General features: G+C 38.9%; 1 protein-coding gene across 1 annotated transcript in view; it reads right to left on the bottom strand.

Moving 5' to 3' along the window:
* Positions 1–4,774: 4,774 nt before the first annotated feature.
* fech (ferrochelatase) overlaps positions 4,775–17,517 on the bottom strand; it is a 58,660-nt gene continuing 45,917 nt past the window's right edge. The window contains exons 8-11 of the mRNA XM_043676176.2: positions 16,487–16,594; positions 15,426–15,590; positions 12,651–12,710; positions 4,775–11,149 (exon numbers count right to left, since the gene is read on the bottom strand). Of these exons, the coding sequence (XP_043532111.1) occupies positions 11,015–11,149; positions 12,651–12,710; positions 15,426–15,590; positions 16,487–16,594 (468 nt within the window). The 3' untranslated portion in view covers positions 4,775–11,014. The remainder of the gene's footprint in view (positions 11,150–12,650; positions 12,711–15,425; positions 15,591–16,486; positions 16,595–17,517) is intronic.

Here is a 17,517-nt window from a genome sequence, read left to right as displayed (position 1 = left end):
AGTGTTGGATGAAGGGGTAAATGTAAGGGAATGGGTCTGGGTGGGTTGCTCTTCGGAGAGTCGGTGTGGACTTGTTGGGCTGAAGGGCCTGTTTCCACACTAAGTAATCTAATCTAATCTATAAGAGGAGGAATCTGGGGAATATAAGGAGGTCAAAAATGGCACATTGAGTGCATATGAATGATATCAAAGTAACTTTGATAGATGGTTACGCGTTTTGCAAATAGAGATGGTTATTTTGGATGAGTTTGAAAATGCACTTCCTGAAGTAGTGAGAACTTAGGTGGAAGAGCAGAGAATAATAAAGTAAGCTACATGAAGTTGCAGTGTTGGTGGTTTAGAAAAAGTACTGGGAAGACAGAAGTTGGAAAACACGATAAGCCAGAGAGTTTTGTTGAAGTAGTAAAGGAAAACAGAGTGGAGGCTAATAAGCTACAAAATAATGTACAACCTGATCAGGGGCTGGTTGAGAAGCAACTGCCAGATGCTTTTAGAGAATTTACTTGTGAAGGTAAAGTTTACTCGCACATGCCAAGAGGAGCAGGTAAAGAAATTACTAATTTAAGAGATAGGAGAGCAAATCAATCTTTGAGACTGAGCAATGAGGCGGCATGTAATTCAGAAGGAATATTTCCAGAAAAGGTGATAATATGTGGAATTCATAATGAGAAGAACAGTATGTGAGCTAGAAAATCCAGTGAAAAGTGAAGACTATATTGAGAAGGTGGGACAGCAACTTTTAAGTTGGACTGACTTAGAGGCTACTGGCAGGTACCTTTTTCTGAAAGAGAGAAGGACATCAGTTTCATGATGCCGAATGGACTGTAGCAGTTTAAAGTCATGCCACTGGTGTGAAAAATGGGCCAGCCACATTTCAAAGACTAAACAATAAAGTCATTTTGTGATTACCCAATTGAATGGTGTACATAGATGATCCAATGGCTTTTAGTCACAAATGGAAGGAACATTTGGAGCATCTATCAGAATTCTTTGATCGACTTCAGAAGTCAGGCTTAGTGATAAACCTAGCTAAAACAGGCACGGTGGCACAGTGGTTAGCACTGCTGCCTCACAGCGCCAGAGACCCAGGTTCAATTCCCACCTCAGGTGACTGCCTGTGTGGAGTTTGCACGTTCTCCCAGTGTCTGTGTGGGTTTCCTCCGGGTGCTCCGGTTTCCTCCCACAGTCCAAAGATGTGCAGGTTAGGTGAATTGGCCATGCTAAATTGCCCGTAGTGTTAGGTAAGGGGTAAATGTAGGGGTACGGGTGGGTTGCGCTTCGGCAGGTCAGTGTGGACTTGTTGGGCCGAAGGGCCTGTTTCCACACTGTAATGTAATGTAATCTAATCTAAAAAAACGGAGTTCGCAAAAGCCCAAATCACATTCCTGGGTCATGTCATTGGACATGGACAGGTGGCCCCACAGAAAGTGAAAACAAAGGTAGCTGGGGACTTTCCCATACCATCAATGAAGAGGGAAGTACCACAATTCCTGTAACAGAGTGGTTTTTAATCGTAAGCTCATACACAATTTCAGCAGTGTGATTTCTCCACTGGTTAATTTGAAGTGCAGAAAATTGCAGTGGACAGAAGAATGTCAGAAGGCATTTGACAACCTGAAAGCTGAGTTAACCACAGTCCCTGCATTAGTCACACCTAATTACACAAAGCCAGTGTGGCTATCAATGTCAGTGTCAGTGCAGTACTCTTACAAGATGACAGGAAGATAGGAAAACCCTGTTGCATATTTTTCCAGAAAATTGAATAAGATGAACAGGAGCATTCCATAATTGAGGTGGAAATCTTGAGCCTGCCGTTGATGTTGGTGACATTTATATTGCCAAAAATGTATCTTAGACAATTGTACATACTGATCATAACATCTTAAAAGTTTTTGGAAAAAATTAAAGATAAAAATACCGGACTATTTAGTTGGAGTTTATTATTTCAACCATTCAATTTGAAAATTATGCATGTGGCAAGATGAGAGACTGTAATTGCTGATGCATTGTTATGACTTTGATGAAGGAAGAGAGAGTTGTATAGTGGTGAGGAAAATACATACTGACATAGACTGGAGTAGTGAATATTCGTATGCTTAGAATCCATGTAATGTACCAATAGCATATGGCTAAAGGTTTTTAAAAATAAAGCCATCTTTGTATATTGATGGGTTTTTTTTTAGGGTGGGGCAGGTGTGACAATACTGTGGCTTTAAGATGCGTATTTCATTCTTTTTTAAAAATGAGGAAAGCTTGAGACAGAGGTGTGAGCAGTCGGTTCAAAGCCTATAAACATCTTGAGTCCTTGGTGTTCCTTTAAAAAAAAAACATTGGACCAATAGAAGCAGCCTGAATGGTGGTCTCAAGTTCTCCCAGAATCAGAATTTTTAGTTTTAGCTTTCTGCAGTTGCTAGGATCTTGAAGTTGAATGTGAAAGTTCTTATTCCTCTCTCTTTACAGAATAAAGAACAAAACAGCACAGCAAACGGCCCCGCAGCCCTCCAAGCCTGCTCTTCGATTCTAAAACTATCTTCATTTACATTTTTCTGCCTGTGCTTCCAACTGATCTAAATCCTGGGGTACCTTCTGACAATTCTCCTTACTATCCGCAATTCCACCAGCCAAAAGCTGGTGTTCCCGCTGAGTTGAGTGTGAAACAATTTTACTGAATTTGCCATTGTCAAGCATGTGCTTAAGGGATGTTACTATATTGGAACAGTTAATTAGTAGTTAATATATTATATTTTGTTAAGCATTGATACTTACTGTTTAGCCAATTCTTCTTTTATTTTTATTGTAGTGTAAGAACAAAGTGAGTTTTGCTTAGAGTAGGTTGACCAATCGAATTGCATCTGGAATGTAACACCGTACACTTACCTTCACAATAAGAAAAAGTTGAGAGTCTAGACTGTCTTATATTTCGAAGCATTTCTAAGATTATAAAAGGGAGATTAACTCTAGGTATAGACTGGAACAATCAAAATAGACAAAAATGGTTTAGAAGATGGGTTTTTGGAACATTTCTGGGATAATTTCTTAGAACAGTATGTTCAGGAGCAGACCTGAGAGCAGACTATTCTATATGTGGTATTGTGCAATGATATAGGTTTACAATTTACAAAAAGTGAGAGAGAGGGGGGAATAAGAGAAAGTGAGGACTGCAGAAGCTGGAGATCAGAGTGTGGTGCTGGAAAAGTAGCATCAGAGGAGCAGGAGAATTGACATTTCAGGCTTAAGCCCTTCATCAGGAATAATTCCTAATGAAGGGCTTATGCCCGAAAATGTCGAATCTCCTGCTTTTCCAGAACCACACCTTTTCGATGAAGAGAGTAGGAGGTCTGAGACTAGTCTTAAAAGAGGAGTGCAATCATGATGACATGAAGATAGAACTGGCGAAAGTGAACTGACAAACTAATTTGAAGAATAAGTCAATAGAAATGCAGACAGACCATTCCACTGGAAGGACCCACCATCTGTGGTGAACTAACAATTTTAAAAAGAGAATTTCAAACTTAAAGAAAAATCCTAAGATGCACAAGACGCACAAAAACAGGTGGTATGTTAGATGGTACAGTAGAATTTTAAGCATTACTAATAAAAATAAAAGAAAATGAGAGAAAGCTGGTTAGGAATATAAAAGTAGTTAGTTTCTATGGTAATTAGAAATGAAGAGAGTTAAAGCGAGCACTAGTCCTGCAGCAAGTGCTTTGGGGGAATTAATAATGGAAAATAGGAGTTAGCAGATGAATTGAACAGGTACTTTGCAGCAGTCTTCACTACATACAGGATACAAGTAACTTCCCAAAAATAGGTACAAATTGGAAGTGAGAGAGGAACTGTTCTTTTTCTCTACCACCCGAGAAAAAGAACCAGAAATGATATCACCACAGGAAAATGATATCAACAACCCAAAGAACCACAACATATAAATGGAAAACAGGAATTATCAACAGTGCTTCGCCCGGAGGCCCACTGAAGATGTTACCTAGTCGGGGTGACAAAATGTCTGGAAATGAATCTTCCAGCTCAGCGAGCAAACCTACGTCCCGAACTCAACCTGAACTACAAATCTTCTCAAACCTCACTACTAAGTGAAATGTAAGGTCATTATTCCAAACTAATATTTCCAAGGCAAAAATAATAACAGGATGAAGGTTTACTAGATTGACATTTGGAATGGAATGGGATAGTCTTGATAGGATTGTTGCTGAACAGGCTGGAGCTGTTATCACTAGATTTGAGGAATAAGCGTTGACTTTGACTGATATGTACAAAATCCAGAATGGCATTCAGAAATTGGAAAGGATGTTTCTTCTTGTGGATGTGTCCAGAGCTAGGGATGACAGTTTTAAAATTAGGGGTTATCCTTTCACATAAGAGAGATGATTATACAACATTGGAACTTTGGAGGTGTTGAAGGAGGGTGTCATTAAATATTTTTGAGAGAGCTAGATAGACTTCTGAGGAGGAGAATATCACGGGTACTGGGGTAGATGGAAATGTGGAACTCAAAATAAACAGATATAATCTTATTGAATAGTACAGCAGACTCAAGGGGTTGAATAGACTACCTCTGCTCCTATTTCATACGTACATTACTTGATTAGCTGGCAATGGATAATTATGTGAAAAGTAGCACATTAAGTTTGCATTTTAGATTACTTACCATTGTAACATTTTTTGGTTTATTAGTGTCATTTGAGCATGTAAATTAGTGTTCAATGATTCATGGCAAAGAATACTCCTGATTTTTTTTTAAAAACATACTGATAGCAAAGATCAAACCTGTTTTATTCTAAATTTACTTTTAGACATTTATAAATTCATGATGAACTTATAGTCGATATTAAATTGTACTTTGTTGAATTTAGTGCTTTAAAGAATAGACACAATTAGCACAGTGGAAAGCGCTAGATTTTGAGGGAAGCGATGCCAGTGAGAAAAGTGAACTGAAGTATGGAAGCACAAAAATTTCAATATACATCCTTCTCAAAGAATATTAACAGGCTCTGTAATTAATAGCTTTATCTGAACTCAAATGAACTCGTACAGAACAGATATGAAACAGTTAACTTGTTTTGCTTAAGTTTACTATTACATTTTTCTAGAATTCAAGTCAAAATTCAGTTTGCCCAATTCATAAATGTATAACCAGAAACAAAGGCAGACTACATTATTTTAATATCATAGCACTACCCATTGCTTTTAAGACCCAGACATTATAGAACTTCTGAATCAGTTATTACTGGGATACTGATACCCAATTTAAATTTGCTTCATGTTGTTTCTTTTCCACATCTGAACCACTATTTTTCCTAAACACTAAATTGAAACCAGTGTTTTTTGTGTTCATATCAGTAATTTAAAACAACATAATTGCACTTGGTAAGTTACTTGAAATAGTCCAGTTCAGGTTCTGTTGAAGAACTTTTATGAGCAGAACTGTTATGAGTAGAAGAAAGAAATTGCATCTAAATTATTCAATCAACACAACGATCATCCCTCTTCAGATGAAATATAGTTTTAAATTTTAATAAAAATCACTTCTTTCAAAAAATAATGCTAAAAATGATTAAAGTCTTCAATTAGAAAAAAATGCATTAGAAAAAACGTAATCTCTTGCTGAAAGGAGGCCCCCAAATAAAATTTAGTGGGAAATGAGATGTAGGAAATAATACTGACAAGCACTTTGGAGAATGTGGATTAATTTCCTTCACTCAATTTCTTCTAAAATCATAGGGTGCACTTTAAAAATAAGAAATTGGAATGGAATGGAATAAAATTAGGAAACATTTGCTTGCGGAATTTCAGGTATAATGTAGGCCAATGAGATTCATGTGTATCTGAACTTAAAATACATTGTTTCATCTGAGCTATATTGGATTCATTAGCAAAAATAAATCACAAGGATTAAAGTTACAACGTGAATGTGTAATTGGCAAAAAGCTAGAAACCAGATAGCAGTGATGAATGGCTGCTTTCCTACTGAAGTTGTGAAATCTCCACAACAGCCTCTTCCTGTGCTGTAGGATCCCACGATTTAACTGTTTAAAATTATGGTTGTCATGATTTGGAGATGATTTGGGGTATACAAAGTTAAAAATCACAACACCAGGTTATAGTCCAACAGGTTTATTTGGAAGCACTAGTTTTCGGAGCATTACTCCTTCAACCACCTGATGAAGGAGCAGCGGTCTGAAAGCTAGTGCTTCCAAATAAACCTGTTGGACTCTCACCTGGTGTTGTGCGAATTTTAAAATTAAAGGAAAGTAGTAGCTTTAAGTGCCAAATCCAGTCATTTAAGGTATTCCATTCCACAGTTAACTCGGAAATAATTTGATATTCTAACTACTTCTGTGGCTTCTCAACTGCCTTTTAAATAAAACTGGTAGGAGAACATTGCTATGACAGGGTAATGTATTGCTGCCAATTACTCCTGTCTATTACTAGTGCGTAACAAAACTCCCTTCCAAAGCTGACTGCAAAAAGTAGTGAATAGGTGAAGAAAACAATTCCAAAATGAGTTGTCTCAGTCTAGCTTATTGTATATTTGAAACAAAATAGCAAACGATACAGAAATTCTTTAAAATGCAGAGCTGGAAGAACACAGCAGGTCGGACAGCGTCGGAGGAGCAAGCAAGTCGATGTTTCAGGTCAGAACCCTTCATCAGGGCTGGGGAGGGAGAAGGGAACTCAGAAATAAACAGAGGGAGGAGGGTGGGGCTGGGGGAAAGTAGGTGAGAGGGAGATAGGTGGATGCGGGAAAGGTAGATAGGGTGGTGATAGATGGATTCAGGTAGGGGATTTTTGTGATTGGTCAGTGGCAAGGGTGGAGCAGATAGGTGAGAAAAAAGATGGACAGATTAGGTCAGGTCAAAGAGGAGGAGGAGGGCTGGACATGGGATGAGGTTGGGATGGGTAGATTTTGAAGCTGGTGAACTCTGTTGAGGCCATTGGGCTGTAAGCTCCCGAAGCAGAATATAAGATGTTGTTCCTCCATTTTGCATGTGCCCTTATTTTAACACTGGAGGTGGCCCAAGATGGCCATGTTTCCAAGGGAGTAGGAGGGGCAAGTTGAAATGGCTGGCAACTGGAAGGTGGTGTTGATTGGAGCATACAGAGTGCAGATGCTCCACTAACCAGTCCCTGAGTCTGCTCTGAGTCTCTCCGATGTAGAGGAGACCACATCAGGAGCAAAGGATGCAATAGACCAGGTTAGAAGTGCAGCTGAATCGTTTGGGGCCTTGGAGGTGAGTGTGGAAGGTGTAGGGGCTGGTGTTGCACTTCCTGCAGTTTCAGGGAAAGGTACCAGGTGTGGAGGAGAGGTTGGTCGGGTGTGCGGAAATGACAAGGGAGTCGCGGAGTGAATGCTCCCTAGGGGAAACAGTTAGGGGTGGGGAAGGAAATATCTTCTTGGTGGTGGGATCTGACTGTAGGTGACAAAAATGGCAGACGATGATGTATTGGATTTGGAGGTTGGTGGGGTAATATGTGAGAACCAGGGGACTCTCCTTACTGAGGTTGGGCGACGTGAGTTTGAGGGCAGAGGTGCAGGAAATAGAGATGTGGTTGAGGGCATTATTAATTGCGAGGGAGGGGAAATTACAGCCCTTGAAATAGGACGACATCTGGAATGTCCTGAGGTGAAATCCCTCATTCTGGGAACAGATGCAACAGAGGAGGAGGAATTGGGAGTATGGGATTGCATGTTTGCAGAAGGGTGTGCGAGAGGTGTAGTCGAGGTAGGTTGGGTTTGAAATACATGTCAGAAATGGAGACTTGAGAGGTCGGGGGGGGGGGGGGGGGGGGAAGTTGTCAGAGGTGGTTCAGGTCAATTTGAGATCAGGGTGGAAGGTGTGGGTGAAGTTGATGGAACTGTTCACGTTCCTTGTGGGAACACGAGACAGTGCCAATAATCTTTAATTGGTAATGATTAGATTCCTCCTTGATTGGGTTGCCCCAAAGTCAAACTTTAATGAGGTAGGTCAAATTATACACTCCAATTCATACTGTGTTCTCAGTAACTGCCTTTCAGCTGAACATATCAGTTATACTATCCCTTTATACCATGTTCTACAGAATTCTATTTGCTCCTTTTACATTTCACAGCACAACAGGCACTGTTATAAAATAAGTATTAAAAGTAAAATATATCAAAAGACTAAAATTTACAGGATATAGGCCAAGGTGTAAGTTCAATGAAGGCATCCAAAAATGTCTGACGGACCATTTCAATTTGTATACATCCAGCATGTTTCTCAAACAAAAACAGAACTGGCTAATGAAACTCAGGTCTGGCAGCATCTATGGGAAGAAAGCAGAGTTAGCATTCACAAGCAGAGTCTGATGACATCACAACTCCAAATGTGAACTGATTTCTTCTCACAGACACTGCCAGACCTGCTGAGTTTCGCCAGCAAGTTCAGTTTTTGTTTCAGATCTCAAGCATTCACAGTTTTGTTTTTATTTCTGCACGTTTCTCATCTGATTTCTGGACAAGCAAAATAGTATACAGCACCTTGTAGTAAGAAAAAGCTACCCTCAATAGTAGATCAATTACAGAAACATGACCTGCACATATAGACATTAAAAGAGTTCAGGATGAAGTAGGGCTGCTTGATAGGGACTGTCACTGTGCCAATCCCCAAAGACTGTAGTGGTTCAAGTTCACCTCTACTTTCAACAGGCAATTAGCAATGGGCAATAAATGAGGACCTAGCCAGTGGCATTAAACCCCACAAATCAATAAAAAGTGTAGGAATATCTAACTTCTGTACTGGTAGCTGATAATTTTAGTGGATAAATTTCAATTAATAGATCGTTGACTGCTTCAGATCCTTAAGATTTAGCTCCACCAATGCACGCCTCATCTCCAAATAATGTGCTGTTGGAAAAGCTCTTTCCCAAGTGAACAGTGATTTTACAAGAAGTTTCTTAGTAGCTTGGTCTACATTTTAAACATGGCAAATGACTTCCCATGTATATATAAAGCCAGCGGATTTTAAAGTTTTACACTCGAGTGAATTTGGATCTCACCTCCACCGAACACCCTGAAGTGACTTTTCTAACAGTCTGGATAGTCTGCTGAAGAGGACCAAGGAGGAAAATAAACCTTTTGATCCTTCATTAGTTTAAAAGTCCTTTCTACTGGTTTAAAGTTTTGTTTTATTTTATTATACCTTATTTTCCATGGTTGAAGTTTCCTCGTACTACAGCCAGAGCATCGTATGGAGTTTTGAGTTTATCTACAGAAACACTCTTGAAGCGGTACAACAAAGTTTAAATGACTAATTCCTTGGAGGGATTCCAGTAGGAGAAAAGATTAAATAGACTGACTCTTCATTCTCTGGAGATGGACATAAATACAACAAACAGGATTAGACCATTTGGTCCCTTGAGACTGCCTGTAGCTGATCTCATTCAAATATACAAAATCGTACAGGAATCAACAGAGTAGATGCAAAATATTTCCACTGGCTGGAATATATGGATCCAAGAGAGAATTTAATGATAAGGGGTAGACCACTCAGGATTAAGATGAGGAACTTCTTCACCTGCGTTCATGAATGTTTGGAATTTTTTGCTCCAGAGGCTCAGCTATTTAGAATGTCCAACACCGAAATCTTACAAATTAGCAGTAGGCCATTAATCTCTTATGGCCTGCTCTATCATTCATTGAGATGCAAGTGAGGCCACAAATTCATATTTCTGCCTTCCCGCCAAATATCTTCAATACTCTCATTATTCGAGAATCCAACTCTGCCTCTACCATTGTTAGGAGTGCACCAATGACTATGAACTCTCTTAAAAAATTGTCTCCTCGTTCTAGTCTCTTCCCTGAGGAGAAATATCCTTTCATTATCCACTCTGTAGCAATTGTTTATTACACATTAAAAACATCAAGGGAAATGGGGATTGTGCATTAAAAGTGTTTAAATAGAGATCACCTCGGATCTCAATGAGAGTAAAATCCAGCAGGGCTGAATAGTCTACTCCTGCTCCATTTCTTATGGCACAAGGGGTTGCACTTAAAAGTGGATCAAGTCAGAAATGCAAATTAATATGATGTCATCTTGGGCAAATCAAGTAAATGATTAAGAGTTTTTGTTTCTAAACAGAGGCTTCTTAAAACAAGAATCTCCAATAGGTGTGTCTAACTGAGTTACTCACCTGAACTAGCATGCCTAGCATTCACACAAAACTGAAACAGTGAAGATTGAGATGCGCTGGCAACTTGTCTAGGATGTCTGACACACTCTCGCCAAGATCAATTTTCAATAAAGAGGTGGAGTGTGTTATCATGGGGGTCAAAGGAATTGCTACAGGGACACCCTAGAGGCTTCACTCAGGAGTTCTGGAATCAAATTCAAGTCCTGGTGCAACCAAATAAAAAAACATTATGCAGCTACTTAGAGCTCAACCTGCATTTGAAGCAGAAACAAAATGCAAGAATAAATCCTTAATTGTTTGAAACTTAGTCTGCTGTTCCCGTTCTACTTGCAGTATAACACGCGAGATGCAGACGTGCTTTAGTAGTCATGCACTCAAAAAGTCATGTGGCCATAAGAATCCTACCAAACATCCCTGACAATGACTAGCTTCACCTCGAAGGGCAAAGACAACAAGATAAGCTCTACTAAATATGAATCATGTTCAAAACCTATGCAGGAGCAAACAAAAAAAAATGTAGTCTTTAAAAGATTAATCTTCAACACTCCTTAAAAAAAGGATCTAGGTAAGAAAAATATGCTGAAAACAGATATTAAACTTCGTACCCATGTACAATAATTGGAGAACAGTGCAAGCTGGAACTTTTATACTCTCTTCAAAAAGTCTGTTTTTAGTTACACTAAAAAGATGTAGTTTCAGAAGTGAAGACAAACTCTAGATGTTAGATTTACACTCAACATACATGCTATTTCAAAAACCATCACAGCAGAAAATAAACCATCACGATGACCATTCGATCATGCATTTTCTGAAGGGCAGAAAATATCAGTACACAAGAGTCATTTCAGAGATTTTGTTTAGCAAAAAATGCCTTTGTTTCTCCACATATTGGATTAACGCAGAGCGGACAACGTAGACTCAATTGTTTGGAAGAAGTTTCTGCAGATTTTAAGTGTGCATCGACCAAATCTGCTAGGGCCTAGAAAGGAAGAATTGTTATTTTATTAGGATTAACAAGTACTTTTACTCAGAATCATCAGTGTTAAGCAATAAGAATTACAACTAAGTGAATGAACAGGTTATGCAACACAACATGGTGTTAGTAGCACACAATTTAATTGCTGATAATCCCAGTTTTAGGCTGCTACACATGATCATAGTTTAACTCTGCACAGCCAATAGTATCACAAACTTTTAGTTTGTAGGACAATCATTCCTACAAGTCCACCAGAACACAAAGGACTGAGGAGGACATGAGGATCCACTGAAGTAACTGCCAGAATCTTGGTTTTCATACGATGTCGGAATCATAGAACACACACAGTTTTATTCTTTACTATTGAATTTCGGTAAGGGGGTTTAATAGACCACCTGGTCAGACAAGAACTGCTTTTACTGTAATAGTGTTGGCTCCCTGACTGATGGGTATTAACCAATCAATTGGGATTTTAATGCAATCTGGCAGCTTTTATGGTAATTTTTTCGGTACTCCCCTCAGAAATATCCAACCTATTCAATTTCACAAAAGGTCATGAAATTTTAATTTGTGATCTCTGCTTTGGGGGAGTTGAAAAACAGTAAATTGTTTTTAAACTAACTGCATTCAAGCCTTTATGCAAAAATATGTCACTGCGACACAGCCATATCAACCCAGAAGGTACTCTGGCCTGATGCTGCTTATTGCTGACTAAGTTAATCATAGGTAGTGCTGCAGAGAAGTTTTAACTGATTTCATTACCTCAGTCTATGACCAATATTCGTCAACTAATGAAACAGGAAATGTTTCTTGTGATCTGATTTAAAGGGAGGAACTGCTTGAATTTAGTTTACATTTCCACAAACTCATATCTCAGAACACTGTACAAACAAACAATTAAGTACTTCTAAAAAGCAGCCATTGTGTTTTGGTAGGAGTGTCAAAAACTGTTCTAAAGAACACTGAACTTAACTAAGCTCAGTCACCTCATTGGATATTATATGAGCAAGTCACTCATAATGAAGTCAACAGCTGTCACTTACAAAGCTGAACAGGGGAGTATAACATGTAGGATCAGAAGTAGGCATTTGAGCCATTGAGCCACTCCATCCTCAACTCCCTTTATCTTCTTACTGATTAAAGTTCTGTCACACCTTGAATATATTTAGCGACGCAGCATCTAAAGACCTCTGCTGTTATGAATTCCATAGATTCACTATCTGCAGAAAAAACTCCTCCTCATTCTGAGCTTATGCTCTCTGGTTCAAGATTTGAAGCTCTTAGTGTCTATTTTTATATTACTTGCTAGTTTGTCCTTTCAGTGTACTTTCATCTTTCATTGATCTTTTTGCATCAATGACCATGCGCCATTATTGAATTAAAAAGGCCTTTATTTTTCTATGTTAAACTGGCAATAGACTTGTAATCTGCAAAGTACACTGCCACAAAAATAATCACGGGGGTTAACTGCTCTACAAAATTAAACATAATAAAACTACATCACCTTTATAAACAGCTGGTTTCCATTTAGTGACTCTGCTCGCCTAATGTTTTCAACACCACACTGAAACAGGTACCAAGGAAAGAAAACAAAAGAAGTTATTTAGAAACACATTTCTCCAAGACATTCATTTCCAATTTTACATGCTGCACAGCAACCCATGTGACCAATCACCGAGAGCACCACCAGGGTCAAATCTAATTCACACTGAAAGTGAAAATCTTCTTTCCACAGTTTTGAGATTTTCACATTAAATGGATTTGTTCATTCGAAAAGATCACACAATAAAAGCATCCCTAACAGAATATTCAATGACAATCTCACTCATAGGGTTAAATGAAGGCCGATATGTGAGGTAGAAAAAAATTCATCAGTGTAAAAAGACATGTCTTTGAGGTGGAGTTACCTTATATTGATGGACACAATAAAAAGAATCAACACTGAACTGCAGGAGATTGCCTTATGAGACTGACAAGACTAGAATTTAATACCGGTAAATGTTCATTCTTCACATCCTTCAGCTCAAACAGCACAAATGACACTTGGGATCTCACTTGCTCAATCAAAATCACATTGAGCAAGGACTAGTCAATTGTTCAAAAAGAGAGAAAGCAAAAGGGAACAGAAGACAAATTATTCCTATGGATCACCCTTACTCCATTCCAAGCGACTGGCAATGTGGTAACAATGGCTGAACACAGATGGAATTCAGTGCCAACTGTGTGTCAAACATAGGCAAGGAAACCTCCAGCTAATTAGCATATATCCCCAATCCTAAAATTGCCAGCCTTCAACTAATACAAATCATGATATGATAGAGAAATGGTTGAAGGTACTGGGCACTGCAAAGACTGAGCGCCTCAACTGCATTCGGGCATTAGTACTGGAGGCTTGCGCCTCTCGTCAAGCTGTTCTAATACACAGTCATAACACTGGCATCTACCAGACAATGTGGAAAATTATCCAGGTAGTGTTTGATACATGAAAAAATAAGGACAAATCCAACCAGACCAATTACCATCTTGTCAGTATACTCTTGAGCTTCAGTAAAAATGATAGATGATATAATTGACAATGCTATGCCACTATTGTAAATGCCACTACATAACACTGCTCTCTGATGGTCGGATAAAGTTCTGCCAGGCCCACTCAGCTCCCAAGTAGCCTCAATCTAAACATTAACGGCTGAGAGTGACAGCCCTTTACATCAAGCCTTCAATTGGCATCAAAGGAGCACTGGCAAAACTGGAGTTAAAGGGAATCGGGAAAACCCTGCTGGTTGGAGTTTTCCCCTGTAGATAGCAAGATATTTTGTGGTTGTTGGAGGTCAATCCTTTTAATTAAGGGATATAACCGCAGGAGTTCCTCAGGTTGGTGTCCTAGATCTAACCATCTTTAGCAATCACAAGGTCAGAGATGCAGGTGGGGAGGAAACTGGAACATAGAAATAGTTCTAGATGGGGTCATTAGGGGCAAGCAAACTGTTTTCTGCAGCAGTGATTGAGAGTCACAAAGGCAGCACTGCCTGCATGGTGCCAGAGTTAAGGACATCTCCTGAGAGCTTGAGAAAAACTTGGAGGAGAGGTGGGAAGTAGTTGTCATCATCCATGTAGGCACTTACGACACTGACAAGTGGAAAGCAGGGTCTACTGGAAGATTTTGAATAGTTAGGATTGAGACCAAAAAGCAGAAACTTCCAGGTAATCCAAACTTTCCTACAGAGAGTGGTGAACTTGGCCCAGACAATCATAAAGGCCAACCTCCCATTTGTAGAATCCATCTACCAGGCCCGCTGTCAAGGAAAGGCAGCCAACATTCTCAATGATCCATCCCACCCTGGCGATGCTTTTCTACAACCTCCACCATCGGGGAGAAGGTACAGAAGCCTGAACATACCAGACAACATCCTGGGACCTTACCATTAAGTATATTCAACCAGCCCTGATATACCTTTCCAAAATGCAGCACCTCACATTTATCTAAATTAAACTCCATCTGTCACTCCCCAGCCCACTGGCCAACCTGATTAAGATCCCATTGTACTCTAAGGTAACCTTCTTTACTGTCCATTACACCTCCAATTTCAGTGCCAAATCTACTAACCATATCTATGTTCACATCCAAATCTGTTATATAAATGACAAAAAGCAGTGGACTCAGCACCAATCCTTGTGGCACACTGCTGGTCACAGGCCTCCAGTTTGAAAAGCAACCCCTCCTCCTCCACCCTCTGTCCTCTACTTTTGAGACAGTTCTGTATCCAAGTAGCTAACTTGAAAAATGCACTTCAACCAGGTAGGACCCATTTATCATTCCTTCATAAGCCCTGCAACCCAGGAATGAATTAAGTGAACCTTTGTGAACTACGTCTAAAAGCAATTCTATGTTTTTTTTCATAATCAGGAGACAATATATGTAGACAATATTTCAGATGTGGTTTCACACGACCACCTGTACAGCTGCATAAGATGTTTCTACTTTTACATTCAATTCCTGCACATCTTCATAATGCAAAAATCATAATTTGCACCTTGTGTGCAAGGAACTAAGAATCCTGCAAAAACATATTATTAATGAAAGCAATTAATCATGACTGCATTTTAACTTGGATTTGAGAGCCCACTTTTTTCCCACTGGAAGTTCCATCTACCAAGATAAAACGATGATTAAGTATATCATGGTAAGCCCTTGCATAAGAAAAATAAATCTCTCACTTCCTTAACCAATATAGGGAGATTGCCAAGATGACCATGCATCACAAACAACCTGACAACTCACCTCATTGGCTAAGATTTGCGCATATTCTATATCAAGTTCATGCAGTGTTTCAATGTGATCACTGGTGAAAGCAATAGGAACCAATAATAAGTTTTTGTTGCCTCTCTCACACAACCCTTTGATGGTGTCATCTGTAGAAGGTCCAAGCCAGGGCATAGGACCAACCTGTATTAAAAGAAATATAAATTACATCATTAACAGAAGTACACTATTAAGAAGAGCTAATGCACAACGGTTCAGGTTATTTACACCTGATTTTTCTATACTTATGTCAACCATTATGATGTTATTAGGTGCAGGAGGACATGAACCAAATGAGCTTCAATAGCTGTAGTGACTGTCAATCACCTGCAGGTGTCACTTGATGACAGTATTTCATGTCATGTCACTTTAAAATGAAATACCACATCACAATGTGTAACAATTTCCCATTACATAATTTCTTCAGTTTATCAATTCTCTATCAGTTCTACCCAGTTCAAATGTAACCCCGTTGACTAAAATTTATTCAACATCATTTTAAAACAGTCTGAAACGGATGGGTCACAAAAGTACACAGTAAAGTGGAATAAATACATGAAACCTTATTTTGTGGTATAGTATCAAAGTCTCCCTATCGGTAGACCCGAAACTTTTCCAGAATGAATTAGATTTTCAGTAAAATGTTAACCATTCAGTTGGACCCTACCAAGATCTACTGATGCAATACCTGCAATGAGCTAGTTGCTCCAATGATATTTCACAAGATTTGTTCACTCAAAATTTTTAAATCTCCCTGTCTTACTCAGCCTGAGCCCAAGAACAGCAAGTTACATTGGGAGGGCAAAAAGTAGCCACAGTAAACTGACAGAATGGTTTTTCGATCTGCATGCAAGTATTCAAAGATCGATACAAAACTAACAACACAAAACAAGTATATTAAGGGGTATGAAGTAAAGGCAAGTAAATAGAATCAAGGTATAATTTAGTCACACTGTTGGACAGTGGAATTGGTTTAATATTCCAGGTGTAATCTTCCGCAAGTAAATAAATAAATAATGGTATGGAGTAATGTATGTTACCTTAGACTGCCACACCAGCCTGTATGGGTTACTGAAATTTAGCATTTCCATGACTCGCTGAACGGTTGCTCCCACCTCCTGTGGATAGGGGTCACCACGATTCACCACCTGAAATACAGACAGTGCTAACAAATAATAGTAGCATAATGGATTCCATATAGTTAGTTATTCAAAAATACGCAATGGACAATAAATGCTGGCTTTGGCAGTAATGTGTACATTCAATTATTTAAATATATTCCCAATTAACAACTTATACTCTGTAAATACAATGAAACAATATGTCAACTTATGACAAAGTACCTCACAAAGTTCCCATTCTCTACGTTCCAGTGGTTTATCATATAAGTTGCTTATTCCAACACCTATCAAAATACAGTGAACATATCTGTAGCCAGATTCTACTCTGAGCACTTCTTTTCCCTCCCATAAGGTTTATTTACTTTGCAAATACAGCACAGAAACAATTTTCATACACTGCGTGCATGGCAACTAATGTAGGCTGAAGTGAACTGCACAAGAAACCATGGTATTGGCATTGTGGGATTTAAAGGCCAAAAGTATTTCCTCTATTGCTAACTCAATTATCCAAAAAGAAAATCAACATTTGATTCCAGACCAAGCTGGTTACAGTGCCCATCCTCAAAGTTACAGTACAAACACCATACATAATTACTTCTCCAGGCAGAAATTTTCATATCAATTCCAGATAGAATTTGAAATAGCTAGGATTTAAAATGGTGACCAAACATGCTTTGTCATGAAAGTGAAAATAACTTTTGTTCAGGAAGCCAAATGTTTTGCCAACACCTTGAAAACTGCTTTGGAAGGAAAGAGGGGCCTTTTTGTCAACCTGGATGAATTTGAAATGGTTTCAGAAACAATTTCTTTTTAAATTCCCTCTTAGGACTTGGGGGCTGTTAGCTGGCCAGCAATTATTACCCATCCTAAAGTGTCCTTGAGAAGGAGGTGGTGAGTTGTTTTCTTGAACTTCTGCAGTCCATGATCTGTAGGTTGAACCACAATGCCAT

Source organism: Chiloscyllium plagiosum, unplaced genomic scaffold (assembly GCF_037043375.1).
Source record: "Chiloscyllium plagiosum isolate Xiang-an unplaced genomic scaffold, Cpla_swu_hap1 HiC_scaffold_1, whole genome shotgun sequence".
Taxonomy (NCBI): domain Eukaryota; kingdom Metazoa; phylum Chordata; class Chondrichthyes; order Orectolobiformes; family Hemiscylliidae; genus Chiloscyllium; species Chiloscyllium plagiosum.
This window is presented reverse-complemented; position numbering and strand designations above follow the sequence as displayed.